Here is a 20,139-nt window from a genome sequence, read left to right as displayed (position 1 = left end):
ACTTCAGATGTTTTCATCGGAATGAATTGAGATATGATATTAAGGGGCTCTATTGCCTTAGTGACAACAGAATAATTACTGATAATGGAATGTTAGCTCTTGACCTCACTATCCTACATCCCACAATCATCTAATTTCATTCAATGATTGGACTTTTTGCATGATCGTCTTCATACTGGACAATATTCATCGGGTTTAATGAGTTCTAAGATCAGTTGCTATAGTCATGCTAAGCGTTGTGCCCGGCGGAGCGACAAGGCAAATTGACTTCAATCTCCAAGATGTAAGATGCTGTGTAGGTCAGGTCTTCCGAGACGTTCCCTGCAGGCTAGTTAGTGATGCCGCACCAGCAGCAGACGATTAAAAATGGCGATCGCGCGATTAACTATCGCCAGAAAACGTTTTGCGGGAGGGAGTTTTCTCTTCCTCTGTCTATCCCTGTTCATCGATATCTTCGAAGTAAATTGAACACGAGGTTTCCTTGGCTGAAAGGAACTGCATCCCATCATAGGATGTGTTTTGGGATTCCGCGGCACGCATGTTGGATGCAATCGTCCAAATGTTTAGCAGGTTTTGGCGGGAAGAGATCGATGCTGAATCGCTTTCATCGCCTGCAAGGATAGATCCCCGAGGTCTGCTTGGTGCTGAAGCACGCCTGTGTGTACTTTTATTGATTCTTCACAGAGGCGTTTATCTTCCTAAGTAGCGCGATGTATAAATGGTCCTTAAATTGAGCAAGATACCCCCTTAATGCAAGTACTCGTCACCAGAGAAACCATCTCTGCAAATTCTGTGTAGTTATGTCACTCTCTAAATCATTTTTATTGTGACACTGAGTGAAGGAGGTTTGCGAGAGAATGATCGCTTTCTTGCAAACTTCCACAAGAAGGTTTTTCCGAGATTCTCGGGTTTGTGACAAGAAAGAAAAAGAAAGAAAAAAAACAACAGCTGAATTTTCCACCAGCCCTCTTTCTTACATTTTTAAAGTTCGGAAAATCTGACAAGCCCCCTCCCCCCAAAAAATAGTATAATCAATCCAAAGTGGCAGTCGTGAATGTTGATATTGGGCAAAAGGGGTAGCTTCATGCCCAATACACCCCGCCAGATAATTCATTCTTCTTACATTTAAAGATGCTGAAATATCATTTTAATTTTCTTAGAACAGATACGGATATGGAAACACGGCTTTACATTATCTGGAATGTTGAAAATATTCATTCCTTGCCACTATCTCAGTTTGTTATTTCATAATTTTGTTCAGTTTGTTCCATTCTGTCATACTTTGAGGAGCCCACAAATATACAAGCTTTGCTTTTTAAATTTAAATTTAAATTTATTTCATTTTCAACAGAACAAAGTAAAGTGGTCGAAATAATTACAATGAAATTATACAGACAATTTAAATTGAGGCATGTGCAATTTTTCCATAAGTTAAACAAAACAAAGTATTATGTATAAGCAAAATATCATTATAGAATAAAATTCTGATAAAATGGAGGGATCCTTCGAGTGGGATCCTCCATTTTCGCAAATTATAAGTCACATAATCCCTTTGTCTGAATTTTTTTTATATGTCTATTTTAAGTTGATTTAATGACCTTGGTGATTATATTTACTTGGTTTATATTTTTGTTGAAAATAAAATAAATGAAATGACAAATGAAAAATATAAAAATGAAAAAATATTGCATGGATAAAGAGAGTGTAAGATATTCATAAATCCCATTGCACCAAAAGTGTTAAATATGTATTTAAAAACTTCCCTGATAGTAGATTTTCGGTAGACTATTTTCAATAATTTGATTCGATTATTCCAAATTGCCGTTTACTTTTATTCTGCATCATGCTTGCGCCATTATTCAACAAGAATTATCCTATTTAACATGACAAAACTACAGAGAAGCTCTCTTTTCAGCTATACTGATGTTTATTTAGTGCAAGGAATAAAATATAATTTTGCTTTGATTTTTTATCATAATTCTTTTTACAATGTTTATGAATAATTAATCTGGTGAATGAATGTCTGTAAAATTTGACATTCTAAGTTATAAATCTGTTTAGACTATTGTCTTTGAAGTGTTTTTAGGGGATAGAATTTTCTCATATCGTTCTTGCAATACATAAACATACTTAAATGAAGATTAAAAATCCTTTTGATCTTCGAGACTGCTGGCAATTATGATCTATTAATACATTATTTAATATTCAACCCCCAAAGTGCTCGCAATTTCTTATTCAGACCCTGATGTTAGAAGCAAACTTATGAAAAGTGTTTGCAAGGATGAGAAAATTCTTTAAAATCAAAGTTATTGTTTACAGTTACAGGAGTAAAAGCAAATTCAGAAGTACCGTCAATTTTCAAAGTACTTCTCTAATCCACTATCTTTTTACTGTATCTTCTCGCATGGATGGAAATAGAAAGCGGCCCGCGTGACCCCCTTTTGTTGGAACCACTTCTCACAAACACCCCTGGACTACAAACAACAATTGAGAGTCTCATTATTCACCTCTAAATTAAGAATTGCTCTTCAAAACACATCGTGCACGAGACAATAGATGACGAAATAAAAACCATAGCATGTGGAAGCTTCTTGGATCATTTTACCTTGTTGGGATTAAGGCATTGTCCCCATCCAAGAAAGGGGTTCGTCGTAAAAACAAGACCAGAATTAGGCAGTTTAAAGCCGGGATGGTTTACGTTCTCTTTGAAATCGGTTGAAAAGAAGAAATAAATTTGGACACCAATACCACTTTGAAGTGACCGCCGCTCTATTGTTTGGCAATAAATTGGAATGGTGCGGCAAGAAGTGAAAACTTCCACTCCCTAACGTTGGTCTTTAGACTACAAATCTCTTCCCCATAACAATCGTTCTTTGATCGGTGTTGGTTCTTAAGTAGCACGTCCAGGTGTGACGAGACTATTCTCTTCGGAATGGGGTAGTAAGGGGTACAAAGACTGCGACCAGAATCCTTTTCTTTTCGAATAAAGAGATTTACGTCATCGGGCGTAGATACTGTCCAGGTGTGGGGATTGGAATGTAAATCAATCATGTTCGAGTTCATCAACTGTATATACTACATCTCTTTTTTGTCATCTCAGTTTAGAGAAAGGTGTTGTCGAGGAATCCTTATGACCATTCCGATTGATTGGTTTCTCGTATTGATCACAAATTTCTACTTTGGGATCTTGATATCTTTATTTTGCTCGTAACAAAACGTTGTGCATCCGGAGACCTTCGTTATTCTCGTTGTTGTCACTGCCATGGTGGTCCAGTCTAATAAGTAATTTTTTTTATCAAATTGGAATTTATAATCAATATTTGGGTATTGTAGCTTAATTATCTTTCGAATAATAAAGAGGAATTTATTGTCAAGACTCTGCGATACAAATCTTTATCATAATAAATGACTTGTTATAGTCCCTCAGTATGTTTTGCAGTGTGTTCATATATTCGTCTGTGTGAATGCTCGAATTTATCATCAGCAAGAGGCACTTATACCTTATACATATAAAATATAAATGTATATTCGCTGTTCACAAGTCATGACGAAGTTTGATTGGTGAATTAGTTGTGAGTGCCATTCTGGGTAATCTTTCTATGGACGCCTCTCAATGATCCTTCAGTGATCTCTCGCCAGTCTTTCGCAAAACATGAGAGACTGTTAAAAAACATCATGTAAAGATTAATCTAGTCAACTTGGATGCAATACGGATTTTCTAATCTTAACTTTTACCTATTTGCTCTTTTCAGCATAAATGAGTCACTCACCATGCTCATTTAGCTGTACAAACAGGAATGGCCTGTGTTTTGCTGATGAAATAACCTTATTATCATTAAATAACACTTTTATTTTGTGCTAAGCTAAACTCTCGTGTTTAATTTTAAATTTGAGAATGGTTCCTGAAATTGGTAAGTTTGGTGACTGTATAACCTACATGTTCGATGGCGCGTCTCTTTCCTTCTTGTGCGTAGATTATTTTGACCTATTTATATTCAACCCTCGTTTGTTGCAAAATTAGAAAATAACAACTCTTCTCATATCAAACTATTTGGATATCTCGCCTTCCTTGCTTGAAGATATTCTGCGACAGGATCTGTAATGACTGTATTAATCTTATGAAATGCAAGTCATTTCCAACGAAAAAGAGTCCTTCACTTTTGTACAAATTAAAAAGTCGGCTCACATATTAAGATTACATATCCTCACACACATGCACACATACAAAAAATACCGTCTTCTGGCCGATCTACTGAGAAATTATATCCAACCAGCAGAAACCACGAGAGAACTTTGCACAAAAAAGCCAGAATGTAAATAGAAAGAAAGACCCCAAAAAAGAACACGAAAATTAATGGAATAATTGCCTTGTTTTTGGATTATGACTCTTATCGGGGAGAAATTTGTTTTCCCTTTGAAATCTATACATCTGACTTTTTCCTCGAACTGACAATTATCCCTCCAATATATCCACCTCTGACAGTTTTGATCTCTTCCATTCTACCCAAAACTGCCTTATGAATGTATTTATCACATTGTATTTCAAGCACGGTGATTATAGACTGATTTTCTTTGTAGAAAGAGGATATTATTTCAAAAATTGTTTTAGCCCCTTAAATTTATACAGCACGAATATAATTGTCATGATGATTATGTTGCCAATATTTTTATTTTCGAACACTTTGTTCACGTCTTTATGTAGGAAATTTTTACCTTACTTGAGCAATTGTATTTGACTAACAAAAGAAACCCGTCCACATTTGTTTATTTTCTTTTCAAGAAAGTCTTTGAACAAAAGTTTGTATAAATCAACTATCACATGCACAAACCAACAAGCTACATCATTGGTAAAGCTCTTTCCTCCGAAATTTATCATTTGGCACGTGCACTAGAGCATTAAAGTATTTTCCTGTTTGGAATCATTCAAGAAGTATTTGAAACGTGAAATTTCCCTCGTAATGACGTTCCACAGTTCAAATGAAATCCATGTCATTTTCACTAAATTTTGCACAGAGTTACTTAGGCACCTAATATTGTGCAAAACATTTAATAATTAACATAGGTTCATGTGCTTGATTTTATGCTATCGAGCTTTAAAGTTCACCCATTTGCAAGGTCTCGAGAAATACGCTATAGAAATAATTTTGCGTTTTAAAACCCCACGAGATCGCAACGTTGAGTGTAAACCTCTATTACTCAGTCAAAGTCCATCTGAATTTCACCAGATTTTACATTACAGTTCAGAAGTATATACTTAACATAAAGAAATTCACTCATATTGCCATTCGTTTGCTTTTTAAATAGTAGTAGCACCTTCAATTTTAAAAATAAGGTGTGAAAGACGACAAAAACATATCTGAAAATTGAAATGTATATAACAACTTTAAGAAGTAAATGCTGCACTTTATTTAAAACCCGTCGTTTTCACCAAATTTCGCATGGTTGCAGAGAAAGGTATACTCAAGAGATGTGAATATTAAAAATTGGGGATTCATGTGCTTGTTTTCAAATATCAGCACTTTTGTTGGAGCAAATATGTTTTTGAATACGCCAAAAAACAAAACGCGTAAAAAGTCTTGTATCTTCATAAGGGAAAATTCTACACCACTATACCATTTAATCAAACTCGAGTCTCGAGGTCATATTCGTCAAACTTTGCAGCACTGCAGAGTAAAATATTCTGAAGAGGTAGAGGCGTTTAAAATGTTGGTCCATATATCATTTTCAGCTAACAGCTTCGTAAAATAACTCATCAAGATTTGCTGTTAGAGTGCAGGTACTTGAGAAAAATCAGCTGATACCTGTAGCTGATTACTCACCTATTCACTTATTGTGACGTAAACGCGCATGGCGTAAAATATGCGCAGATGGGGATGCGCACAACATAACTGGGGAACGTCCTTAAATACTCACAAGTGAGTGGAATAGATGAGTGCGCGGGAACTGCTCGCCATAGCTGGGTTCTTCTAACGCAAGTGAGGGTGTGCGGTGTGTGCTTCATGTCAGCGTGGGTATATCGTATATTTAAGATAGTATGAGCTGGGCATTGACGATAATCTTCGATGATTTTATAACACACTTGCAACGTTCATACACTTTAACAATAATATTGAGAAATGGTCAAACTGACTTTGAATTCTAAGAAAAGGAAACTAAAGATATATTCATAAAACCCAGAATCGCATCGCTTTTGTTAAAGATTAAGGAATATCAGTACAAATTACTCAACGGAGCAATTTTTGTTTTGTTGAAGACGACCAGTGCTCTTTTAGACAAATAAAAGAGTAATGTTCGCATTCATTTTGGAACTGTATATGTGTCAAGCCCTTGTTGCAGTGAATGATTAAAGATTTGGGTTGATAGGCAGACACTTTGGCGATACTCAAAATTTTCGTTGTAAAAATTTGGTATTTTTTACGTTTCTATAATTCATTTAGTCAAGGTTTTAAAGATTTCTATACGTCATTGGAATGACTCAATGTGTTAGAGTAAAATAAAACGTAAAGTCAGAAAAAGAGGAGGAATAAGAAAACAGGGGCTTGACTATACAATGCGCTTTTTTTTCATCGAGATCGCAAAGAAATCCACCAATAAGTTATCCTTTTTAATAACCCTATCTAGGCCTGGGTATTTTGGGAGTTCATATGGCCGGGAGGGGGGGGGGGGGCTTTGAGATCTCGGTCGTCGATCGTGCGGAAAATTGGCACGCAGGTTGTCTATATAATCTACAATACTGTATATTGATTTATGTCATACAATTTGCTACTAATTGATTGTGCTAATTTAAGCGTAATTAGTATGCATATTCATATTTTTTCTTCTAACTCCCTAAAAAACGCTCCAAATATTATAATTTTCGGTGTAGAAACTCTTTGTTGTGTTCTTAGCAAATGTACGTGAAAAAATGCGATATGAGATCAATTTCTGTTTGTGATAACTCCCGTATAGGAACTCGGCAGGACAGCATTTTGCTGGTAAACGCCAAGCTGGTATATAACCGATTACCTATGAAACATTTTACGTCTAGGTTAATCAGTCATAGTGGCTGACGTTATAGACGACAGATATCACTCTCGGGCCTTTTTATCAAAGTGGAGACAATGGCAGAGTTGGGATTCGAACTCACAACCTTGCGATTATGAGTCCAATGCTCTAACCACTGGACCACACAACCCGTGTTTCTATTGTATTATATATTTTTTTTCTTATGTATTTCTTTGTTTTTTTTACCTTTTGTTTTTCATTGTTTTTTCGATGAACTTTGTCTGGAACTCTGCGATCATAAACAGCCTGAAATAAATCCATTTAGACCACCAAAACTAAAACTAAAAATTTTGGTTGAAAATACAATTTGCATTGACTTTGTACACAAAAACACGTTTTTGAGCAATTTTTGGTCTGACATGCACTTACGAAATGTTGCGTAATTTGGGAACCGCGTACCTGGGCGTCATAAAGTTGGTCCCAAAGACTGAAAGTAAAAAATCTGCGAGCAGCGCAGTCAAAAAACTTCGCGCGGCGAAAATATTTCGCGAATCGTTGAGGGTAATAGATAGGGTTCAAGTACTCTGCCATGGGACCGCCATAAAAAAATGGTTTGATAATTTCATCTCAATATCTGACTCTTGAATTTTGCATTTAGGATGGATGAAAGTTGACTGGGTCGTATGAATTTAAGGGATTATTCTTGTCTTCCTTACTCATGCAAATTCTAACATTTTCTAAGGCCGTTCTTGGAGTTCAGTATAACGGTTGCTTAGGAATTACAGCGCATCAGGTAACTATCTAACCTAACCCCAACCATTCTCTTCGATGTTGACTACCTCCTATCAACAAACGTTCCCACCCAAATAGACTTTAGAGATTAGCGATAAAGGAGAACCACTTTCCCATCGGCCGGGCGTTTCAAAATCAAACAGGCTTTTATATGCTTGAGTCAAAAGGATAACACAAAAACCTCTTAATGTGAAGACCAAATTCAAGCGATGGCAAAGTTGTCTTAGTAATTACACTCAACACGTAGAATGAAAGAGGCAAGGTGAGTGTGTACATTGCTAATTCGCTAACACCATTTTGGGGCTCTTGTTCGTCATCTTTATGTTGGCACGATTTCCAATGGTCCTACACATTCTTGAAGACACTTGTTAGACCTAGTACACGCTTTGAGAAGGACAAGCAGTTAGAGGAGGTCTCCCGTAGTACCGAGAGTATGCTATATTTTTTTAGAGGGCGGGTAATTGACTAAACGCTTTTATTCACATTTAAGAATGTCTAACTTGAAATAGGTTGAGTGCAGTTACTGAGTGAAATATTTTAAGGAATGATTGATTTATTATCATTTCCCTGCTTACTTTCTTGAGTTTTCATTCTGAATTATCATCATCTTAATTATCATCAACATAATTATTATTATTGTATTATATTAATCTTTGTCATTATTATTAGTAGTAGTATACTAGTAGTAGTATAAAGTATTAGTATGGTTATTATACTTATTATTGTTGTTGTTGTTGTTATTATCATTATTATCATTTTCATTTTTAATATCATTACAAGCTGTTGTCATTATAGTCATTTTCATAATCACAATTATTGCTTTTTTATTTCCACTTTGATCGTCGTCATCATCAGCTTTATCATTATCATTACGGTTATCCCCATCATCATCATTACCCTCTTCATCACCACCATTACCATCGCCATCATCATCGTCAATGCCCTGGTCAGTCTTATTTTTACCACCAAAACATCATTATCATCATCATCATCATCATCACCATCACCATCAATATGCTAACCATCGCTATCATCATCAACGTAATCACAATCATAATCATCACCAACACCTGTCCATCACCTTTACCATCATCATCAGCAGAAACATTATCATCAGCAACATTCTCATCACCATCTTAATAATTATCATTATCATTACGGTTATCCCCATCATCATCATGGAAGTAAGCGCCGTGGTGTAGCGGTTCTGACTCTCGCCTTGTAATCAGAGGGTCGTGTGTTCGAATCCCACCATGGCCTAGCGTCCTTTGGCAAGGCGTCAATCCACAATTTGCCACTCTCTAACCAGGTGTTAAATGGGTACCCGGTAGGATGCGAAAGCCTATGTAGTATGCCTAGCAATATTGAGTCTTGGAACTCTTGTTGGAATGCTCCCCAGGGAGTGGAGAAGGCGCATACATTGTATGCGGGCATGCAAGGATCCGATGACCGGGGTAATAATATATCTGTAAAGCGTTTAGAGACGTCGTTCCGATGTGTTAAGCGCTATATAAATGCGGAATATTATTATTATTATTATTACCATCAAGATCGTCGTCAACAATATCAGAAGCATTATAAACATTATCATCGTCAACATTATCATCATCATCCTTACCATCATCATCATCCTTACCATCATCATCATCAGCAGCAGCAGCATCATCATAACAACCATCATCACCATTATCGTCATCACCATCATCATCACCACCATTATTATCAAATAAATTTTACAAACTACACCATCAATACTATAACTGAAACGAAAGAAAACAAAGAGGACTGAAATATTTTGTCATATTTTTCGGTATATACAAGTTTCCTTTTATTTCTAATATCTTTGGAATCATACCGTCGCATATCTTTCAATACTGATCAAATATTCAAGAAAAAAATCAATTGCTGTAGTTCTTGTTCCAAACAAGTCCATTTTCTTCATCAATGTACAAAATAAATAAATGTTTTAATATGATACACCTCATAATAATTGATATCCCATTTCACCTAAATATACAGATACAACAATATGACACAATAATGGTACATCTAATCTCACACTGCGTCTAATAATTTAGTGAACTAAAGAATACAAAAATCAATATCTTAGAGCAATCAAATATATGTAAAGACACAAGTTATCTGTGACCTCACACATACATCTACAATGACATTATTTTCAATCTCTAGCTGTCAAGATAGCGGAATATATATTTCTTTTCAAAATATGGACTGTTATTTTCTTTGTCAAGGATGTTGTGTTTGGAGTACACAATATCAAAGGGTAAATTTAGCAGCATAATATAATAAACGATGTCAATTTTCAGCCATTTATCAGAGGTTACAATCGTAGTTTCCATATGGCAAACACGGCATATTAGTAATTTAGTATCATGTATACTTCTACAAACTTAAGTTCATAGAGCCTTCAAAGGAAAGTTCAATAAAAAAAAAACAGACAAGTCTTCGTTTCATTTTTGAAATCGTCTCGGAATTTTTACATTTCTCGTATTTGCCGTCTTGTCCACTTCTCATTCTCTTACGTCATTACTGGCAAATAAATTAATTCAGACATTGTCCAATTATTCCAATATGTATACATTAATATATTTGTGGTGTTGTAATGAGGTATCGTGCTGATATCGAAGTCATATGTTTTTCTTCCACATTGCTGTAAATATGATCCGTTTCTTGGTACAAACATTACTGAATGTGACGTCACAAACCACGTAAAAACCTAGGGTAAATTTGCTTCGAGCTTTCATTTTAGATCATGACATTTATGTAATTGCATTTGGAGAAGTATAATAAGAACAAATTGACAATTTATAACAAGAGGAAAAGTGGGTCTAATGTATTAATTGGCATAAATTGGGATTAGCTTTTCGAAGAACAAGAAATTCAAGAAATTGTTGTATCTTTTGTTTTCCTTTGGTTAATAATATATTATCATTATAATAATATATTATCATTAACCAAATATATTATTATTTTTATAAAAATGATGATATTACTAATAATAACAACAACAATAATAATGATAACGATGATTGAAAAAAAATTAGCAGGAATGACCTTATTTGTCAATGAATATTGCTTTTTAAAGTCCTGTCAGACAAAATTAAATGCTTTTATTTGAATAAGTTCAAAAAGGCTAGGAAAGTATATTTGATTTTCTCATAAAAAAAGTATGAATCCTAAATTTGAATTATCATCTATAATTTCATGAATCAACAAGTCATTATCTTTTTTTAACAAACAAAAGTTTTTAATTTGGATGCATGAAAACTGGATCTTTAATCTCATTATTCATTTCTAGAAAACGTCAGACCGGGTCCTTTTTTAATATCAGTATCTACGACAAGCCCGAATGTCTTTGAAGTCAAATAATCAAATTACCGCAATTAATCAAGCACGATATATTGGTTAAAGAACAATAGATTTCTAAAAATTTCATTTAGTGATTCTTCCAAGTAAAAAGCAGGTATGTACATCAGGTAGATAATGAAATTTCAAGTCGATAGCAATTATTCTTTAATTCACTCTTTGGTATAACTTACAGCTTATCTCGTTAGTATATAGCTTATCATAAACACAACGCATGAATCGGTCATGCAGTCCATCTTGAGTGTTAAAACTATTTCCATTATACTTTCCTCTGTCGAATTTTCCTACATAATACTTATTTCAGTAGTAAGCGATGACGTTAACGGGACAGTCTTACATTTCATATCGCAACGTATTTTAGTTTTGTGTTGGAATAGCCACTCCCCCTCTCTTTCAAAAACACACATACATCCACCCACTCTCGCATGCTTTAAAATGTCATATCCAGCAACTTGTGTCCTGGGCCCCGTAGCACAAAGGTTAGCGATTAATCGCTAAATAAAATGGCCTATCAAGATCATCGTTGCATGCTCAGTAGACTGACTAAAAACCAGTCAGAACTGTTCTTTCAAATAAGCGCTTAATCGAAAACCTTTGTGTTAAGGAGCCCGTGACTCTGTAACATAAGTTTGCAATCAATCGCTAAATGCCAATGCCCAATCAAGATCACTGTTGCATGCGCACTTTGTTCACAACACTGACCAGGAACCAATCAGCATGATCAGGGTGGTTCTTTCATATTTGCGATTCATCGCAAACTTTTATGCTACGGGGCGCAGGTCGTGGCCTCGTTTTTTTTTATTGATTTGATCAAAACGGCAAATCCACAAAACAAAAGCAGATTTTAATAATTATTTCAATTGAGGTCCTGTTTAGCCCAACGAGCAGAGTTGAAAAGTTAGAACAGTTCATGTCATCTTTTTTTTTTCTTGTAGGCCTACCTCACCACGCCCAAGGTTGTGCCATTGAACCTGTGTACTGCATGTTGTTTGCCATTGACATGTTGCTAAAGGAACTATAGTTACTGTTGTACGGTGCTGTCACTGTTGAATAGCTACAAGGTGACGGATAATGTTGCATGTGTTGTAGAGGTGGTGGTGCCGTCACGGCTGCCGTGGGCGCCAACAACGAGTCTTGGTGGTGGTGATGGTGATGATGGTGAGACTTGGCTGCTGCTGACATGCAGGCCGATGCTGCCGCTGCCGCTGCTGCTGCTGCAGCTCCATGTGTTCCCATGTTGGTACCATTCATACCACCCATACCAGCGTTGCAAGGTTTGCCATCTCTCACCAGAACGGGAACGGCAACGCGTCGAGGAGACGGTAACGGATTCAAGTCTAGGCCCTTTTCTTGGCGGGCACGCTTTAGCTTGTAGCGGTGGTTCTGGAACCAAATCTTGACTTGTGTCGGCGTGAGTCGGATGATACTCGCCAAGTGTTCCCTTTCTGGTGCGGATAGGTACCTCTGCTGTCGGAATCTCCTCTCTAGTTCGTATGTCTGGGCTTTGGAGAACAGCACGCGTCGCTTTCGTTTCTTCGGAGGATCACCCGATGACGGCGATGACGTGTCACGACTCGCCGAGTCACCGTCCTTATCGGAAGCAATGGAGTCGATGTCGTCGTCGTCATCTTCGTGAACCTGAGCGGATGCCGTCGTGGAAGTAGGTGATGTCGCGGTGGATGAGGTGCTGTTGTGGGATACTGTGTTCTGAGCCAACGCTGAAAAAAAAAACGAGAACAAGAACAAGAAAATGTTAATGATTACCATTTTATATGATGACACTCTGTACTCAAACTGACGTAAAAACATAATATTAATTTTAAAATGTAGAAACATCTCTTTCTTTTTTATAAGAACCAAATACCAACTTTCTACGTATCATCTGCGATAGTCTACCTGATAACGAAATCAAGTCTTAGTAAGAACACCAAGCATTACCCTTAGTAATAAAATAAAGGTAAACTTTACTTTATGATAAGCCAAATTGAATTGGACAAGTGCAATGAGTGGCTTGTCGTTTTGTTGGCTTTAATTGCTCCAATACAAACATTATTACGATAATAAAGAGGGGAAATATAGCATGCTTTACTGGGGTCATACAAGTTTGTAAACAAGAAAATAGAAAAGTTCTCTCTTAAGATAGGTCAGTCAGTCCTCTCCCGCTGATATTTTAGTATATAACAGTATAAGAGGTAGACCTATTCTGGACTATGATCAGTCAAAATAAAACGATTAGTTAGTTGCGTGTTAAAGGTTGCGTTGTGTGGTGGTATATAATATATGTTATTCTTAGAAAATCAGCAATGTGGTTATTGAGGTTAATATTTTATCAAATATTCAACTGAATTTAAGACCAAATTTATTGGTTCACTTGCAATCTTGAGGTGTAGATAATACGTAACTGTTTCAGTAAAGTTATTCCAATTATCTTTATATGAAAACGATATAGAAATAGTATATATACGCACAATAAAATTCTATGTCAAATTCCTTATTTCAATTCAATATTACGGGAAAGGCATTTCTAAATAGTATAACTGAAGTAAAAGTTTTGTGTAGATATATGGAATAGTTATTATAAATAAAGGGTGAAGGTTTGTTGTGATAGATATTTTCAATTAATTGCAACACTAATGATTGTTGGCATTGTTATTATTTTGTGGTATTTACTGCTCTTGTATCATTTCTTTGTAAGTATCATCATCATCAATATCATTATTGTTATCATCATCATTGTTATAACCTTTACTATAAAGAGATATATCTTGAAAATGATTATGACTATAAAGATAAGAATAAAAATAATATTAGTTATAATGATACTAATACTAAAATCATCATTATCATAAATACCATCATTATCATTGTCACCATCAAAATCATTAAGATTACCATAAATCTATTACGAAATTTTATGAACTTTAATTGGGTTATTGAGTTTAATTGATCTTTCATGTGTTAATGAAGTTTTGTTTCCTTAGATTTAGAGTTTAACCCTACTTATCATTCATATAATATAATACACAAATGCATTTACGTGCAATATTAAAGTTATATTATTGTTTAGAAATGTATTGACAACGGTTAAAATATATTCAAAAATAATATCGAAAATTATCATTTCCATGTAAATTGTGCAGAGTCCTTTAAATTATGAGGTCGGCTGTATATTCTCAAATGACTTGTTACAAATCGACCTGCTAATTGTATGTTTAGGTCATTAGGTGCTCGTTTGTATGCGATATCAACACGTCATTAGGAGATGCAATGGACTTTAAGAAAAGGGATAATTTTCTGATACTCAAAACTAGTCATATTGTAAACGGAGTGTATAGATGAACTCAATTTATCATAAGCTGTGAGACACAATTTTTAGCAGAACGATAAACCTATAGTGAAATAGCTCTGTATATATTTTAATCAGCATATTTAATCGAACAAAACAATTGTAGTTTGACAATTGATTGTATGAATACAAGAAGATAATGGTATCAATCGTGATAGGTTTGAGACTTAGGTGTGAAAAACAGGAATCGGTAGACGGGGTTTAATGACACTTCCCAGGATTAAATCCTATTTGAGGTAAGGATTAGAATGATATATCACGGAGTCCCGGTGGATAATATTTCCCTCCCCTGTTGAATATAGGTTTGCTGTTGTCTTGAGGTGTGAACATGATAATTGATCGGGCAATGACTGTTGGCAACAATACTGTCCTTTTTTCACTCCGGTCGGGAATAAGGCAAAAACTGCACCTGCGATGTATTTACATTGGGGCAATTAATCATGTACATTCGTGTGCGTGTCAACACATTATCGCATATGCAGTTAAATGGCGTTTTATCTTTAAAGCCAGATAAATTTACGACGAAATCGAGGAATAGATGCTTGCACATGTAACGTAATGAATTTATAATGCTACATCAAATTAGATATGCATATTGAAGATTTAAATAATGACAATGAAATAGATTTTTGTCATACTGCAATTATCGACATTCGATAATATATGTAATTTATTCCACTTATGTTTGATTTTCTTGTTTGTTTCATATTATCAATTCAAGCGAACATGATTCAAAGTCGAATTTTCGCATGAAACATGGCAAATTTGTCCTTTCGTTCAATTGATGTTCGAATATAATTATTATCACTGATCAATGTTAAATCTTCATTTGATCTAAACAATGTTGTGACATTTGTTCCTTTAAAACGCAGTTTAAATATTTCACGACAGAGAATTTGTAGCTCATAAAGAGCTATAAAGTCAAGTGACTTCAATGATAAAAGTAATTATAATAGAGTTTATGCATGGCATGTTTATAATTCTGAGGTTTCTACACAGATACCTAATGTACATTTGATGAGAATAAGAATTCCATAAACATGATTTTTAATTGAGTTCATAACATAATTCATAACGCCATATACAGATACCGTTTGCCAAAAATGACAATTCCATTAACATGAAAAGGTTGTTACCCCATTCGTGTTTACGCATGTCTATAAAACTTTGCAATAATTTCATGATCGAGTTATTTCTTAAGTATGAACATAGGTCAAGGCCGTCTGAATGATTCAATTCTGTGGTGGAAAAGAAATCATCTTCCGGAGAGGTGAAAATAACATTTTACGATCATCTATAAATATCTACAACGTTTTGATCTGTTTAACATATTATTGAACAGATATCATGAGCACGGATTTCCATTTTAACTTAATTTGTTGTCACCGATATCATTATTATGATAAAATTGTGTTGATTTCAAAGAATTCAATTTTTTTTCTTTAAGCGATATTAATACGAGACTTCAATCCCTATATACTTGAATTTAAAAGAAAAGTACAAAAAATGATAAGAAACTGAATTGAATAACAGCGATAATAGACCACAAACACTTAAGTGACTGCATAGCTTAATTATTCACAATGTGTTATAATGACTTGTGTTAAGGATTTGTAATCTAACACTAATTTTCTAATGAAATACTATATTTCATAAAGATGAAAATATGAGAGAGCAAAGTTAACTCACATGGATAATGGACTGCATCGCCTCCTTGATTTTGAAGCCATCTGGTATACGGGTTATCACTCTGATCGTAGATCGAATCCACACCCGTCTGTCCAGAGACCACTCCTGTATCCACTCGTCCTCCTCCACCACCGCCACCTGTTCCCTGGTCTGTCCCGTTATGCATCGTCTGTTTCAATGCTTCCACCTGCGAGTCTGTAAGGAATGCCTTATCCAGCGGCAGTCCGGTGATCGGGTGAGTCACTCCAGTCACCCCCGCAGCAGCGGCGGCAGCGACGGCGGCGTGTGGTAGGTCCAAGATATCTTTGACTGAAAAGCTCGTTTTGGCGGCATTCATCGCAGCATCCGTGTCTTCTAGGATGGCGGAGTTGAGGAGGTCCGCTGAGAAGAGTTTTGCATGCTTGTTGGCGCTCTGGAGCTGACCGACAGAGCCGAAGTCTAGAGCTTGGCTGTTCATGTAGGCGTGTCGACTGGTAGGAAAACCGGGAGAAGAAAAGAAATAACCAGAATCTGGCTTAGTTTGAGGTGATATCACAGACATTTAATAGATATTCAATCTCTTGCAGGTGATGAAGAAAGAACATTCATGTAGGTATCCGTCTAAATGAAGACAATCACAGTAACATTGCATGCATCCACTTTGGAAATATTTAACATGTATCCAGAGAATAAGTAATTAGATCAGGTTCGTGATGAAAACATGAACTAATTAAGTTGAGATGCAATAACAAAAAAATCGAGGATGGTGAGATCGAGAACGAAAGAGCAGGTAGCTGAAATGAGAAACCTTTTCGAGACGACTTGATGAGAGACAGTGCGAACGCCACTAGCGCTGAAGGTAAAGTGTCACGAAGCCACGATAAGATGTGACCCTGCCCCCCTATGACTCGGCTCATCGCCTCAATGGTTCAAAGAAACCCCCAATGGTAATATCAGAGGCGACGAACTCTATCGGATAAATACACGCATACACACGCACCCTCTTCGGAGATATACGGTAATGGGTTTATGCGAGGAGACACACGCACGGTATTCGTGTGAGTCCGGGGTAAATAAGAGAGGGTCCATTGGCAGTTTTTGGCACAGTGACCGAGTGAAGGGGCGTGGTCTAGTGGGATCTAAGACGCCACGCATAACCACCAAATTTTGCCCTTTTTCGTGTAAATGGGGATTTTATTTATGTCTTTTTTTATTTCAATTCTCTTAATGAAGATCAATTGTAAAAAAAAGTGAATCGCAGATTAAAATAGGACGGTCAGTAGGCTGTAAATTCAATCCATGAAATGTGTTCAAATTGATTATTATTTCGTTTTCAATAGTTATGTAAAAAAAAAAAACAATTGGGTTGTTGTTTTTTTTCCCTTTTTTGTAGTTCATTTACACAATTTCCCATTTTTATTAGACATATTGAAACGCACCAAGTTTGTCACGCCTATTATTTTCGATAGTTTCTATGAAATAAATTTCAAGTATATAGCAGATACAAAGTGTCTACATTACTAATAACTCGATGATTAAAAACAATTGAATATTTCAAATGAAAATGGAAATCCTATAATACGTCTATTTAAAATAAACATGAGATATCACTGTTACATGCCATGTAACATACTCTTCCACTACCTCTTTCCAGCTGGGAAGTGGGAGTTTTAAACTCCCACTTCCCTGCTCTTTCTAAGACTCAAATCTTCCAATTAGAAATCCTGAAAAATAGATAAAAATCATTATTATAGCATAGTTTTCTATTAATAAAACTTATTTCTCATTAAACAGAATAATAAGAAAGGAAAGCAATCCTCCCTGTATATACACTTTTTTTTAACAAAGTACACGTAGAACATTCTGTGACGTGTTTTCCGAACAAGTCATGATCTGATGGGAAGAGTGCGGGATTAACGCCAACATTTTAGAAAAAGAATACAAAATAACGATCGACCGGATCTTGTGCCTTATCGTAACCGACTCGGAATAATAATTGGAAAGTTTCGATTTGCATAAAATGACCAAGGCCTCTACTAGATATCGTGTTCGTGCGAAATCAAAACACCATGGAGCTTAAGTGTCCCTTTCTTTTCTTTGAAGAAAGCAGATAAAAACTTTGCTCCCCCACCTGCGTTGGACGGAGGTATAGGATGCATGGATATACCAAAGAAAAACTCTCTTTTCTCGAAACAAAATATACTTCCGATCAGCAAAATGCAGGTGTGCATCGTGATATCTCAATGTGTCACAAATAAAGACTTGTTGTCATCACAAGAGAACTTCAATAGAATTATTGTTTCACAATTATTATGTACAATCAAGTCGTATTTATATAAGAAAACGATTTTAATGAAACGCATTGTCTATAGTGTCAATTTGCCACCACTTATATAGGGGGATCTTGTGTTTGTTAAGGGTTTTTTTTTTTTGGGGGGGGGGTTCTACTTGCTCCAAGTATCTTAATGGTTAGGATTCGCTTTTTATTCTTCTCAAGGATTTATATTCTGTCTCTTAAGCCATGCGATTACTGAGGTTGGTTCCGAGGCTAGCCAATATTAAAATACATATATAGTGATCCCCCATGTTTGATGATACCTCATACATGTTGAGCAGTCACGGCTATACCCTCGATAATCCTACCTATTTAATCGGCACAGGAGACCACATTGGTGTCTCATCTAAGCTTAACAGCACCTTTTAAATCCCTCGATACATAGCGGTCACAGCAAATAATAAGCACGCTTCGTGGCAAATCAAAAAGACGAGACGGATTTAAAACCTAAAACCCATTCGGCAGTGGCTTATACGTTCCTTAATTATTCTGGTCCCGTTCCCTGCAAAGGCCTGGACCTACGTATCGATAAGCTGAATCCAGTACATTCTAGGGCTTTTAATTCTCATAGACACGTCAAATGACGTTGAATGTCATTCCAATATGGTTCGCAGAATCTATTTTCTCCATCTATTGTTCAGGATTCATTGAGGCCGTGCAGTCTTTGTTGAAAAGCGTGGCGGTCAAGCGTAGTGTCTGGTCTTCGTATAAAATGAATGTTTCGTAAAACCTTTCAGTGGTTTGATTACTTAGGGAACTCCCATTATTTCATTTTATCTTATAATTTCAAGCCAGACACGCCTTATTCAAAGCAGCACGAGGAAGGCGACATGGATATATCTTTTATATAAAGGCCGAATAAAGGCCCTTTTGCGCAACTGTGAATCAAAATGAACGTCTTGTTTATATACCCCCCCCCCTTATCAATTCAAATGTAGCTTAGATGCCCAGTAGAAAGTGGTCTCGCTACTAGATGTCTGAGGTTCGAAACCATATCAACATCATTATGCACCCCTTCTTTTTACATTTCGGTAGATTCCGTTCCTGCCTTATACCTTCGGCTGCACTAATTAGTATATGATTCCATTCAAAGAACTGACATATTTTTGATGAAAATGGAAAAAAATATTGTTTTTTATATTGATTTCATTAAAGATATCAATTTTTGTCTGACAACACGCTTTATTAATAAGAATCAATTAATTAAATATTCAAGAAAAGATACAAGTTCAATACTTGAATATTATTCAGAATAAGTCAGGTTTAAGTCATGTTCAACGGTCATAAAATCATGCGAAACAACAATCTCATAACATAACAGTGAAAAATGAAATAAAATAATTACATTGTAAAAAATGAATGACAGTATTGATTAAAACTGAGGCCATTATAAGCTTTAAATATCTACCTTATTACCATTTAAACCATTGCACTTTGATTCCGTCATATTTAATTTAGGGTGTATAACACTCTTCCCATTCATTGCTAGTGTTTCTGAACTTTAAAATCTCACTTTAAGAGTATGGTTGTGTGAATAATTGAGTTTATGAACGAATTTGCCCATAAGATGTATGAAGGAGGATTAAAATAATATTGCCTCTTTGATCGTATAGTGGTATAGAGATAA

The 20,139-nt window shown here is 35.6% G+C and overlaps 1 protein-coding gene across 2 annotated transcripts; it reads right to left on the bottom strand.

The window, feature by feature from the left end:
* Positions 1–9,569: 9,569 nt before the first annotated feature.
* Positions 9,570–17,219, bottom strand: LOC129264878 (homeobox protein Nkx-2.2-like). 2 transcript variants are annotated; one of them, XM_064102063.1, is made up of 3 exons: positions 16,986–17,208; positions 16,199–16,668; positions 9,570–12,881 (listed from the first exon to the last, which is right to left on the bottom strand). In XM_064102063.1, exons 2-3 carry the CDS (start codon positions 16,653–16,655, stop codon positions 12,106–12,108), a joined length of 1,233 nt encoding a protein of 410 aa, XP_063958133.1. In that variant the 5' UTR covers positions 16,656–16,668; positions 16,986–17,208; the 3' UTR covers positions 9,570–12,105. The 2 variants fall into 2 exon arrangements, with proteins under 2 accessions (XP_063958133.1, XP_054758810.2); XM_054902835.2 differs by having other exon boundaries at positions 16,199–17,219.
* Positions 17,220–20,139: the final 2,920 nt, after the last annotated feature.

The sequence above is a fragment of the Lytechinus pictus genome, chromosome 7 (genome assembly GCF_037042905.1).
Source record: "Lytechinus pictus isolate F3 Inbred chromosome 7, Lp3.0, whole genome shotgun sequence".
NCBI lineage: Eukaryota > Metazoa > Echinodermata > Echinoidea > Temnopleuroida > Toxopneustidae > Lytechinus > Lytechinus pictus.
Note: the sequence above shows the minus strand (reverse complement) of the source record. Positions and strands in the feature narration are given on the sequence as shown.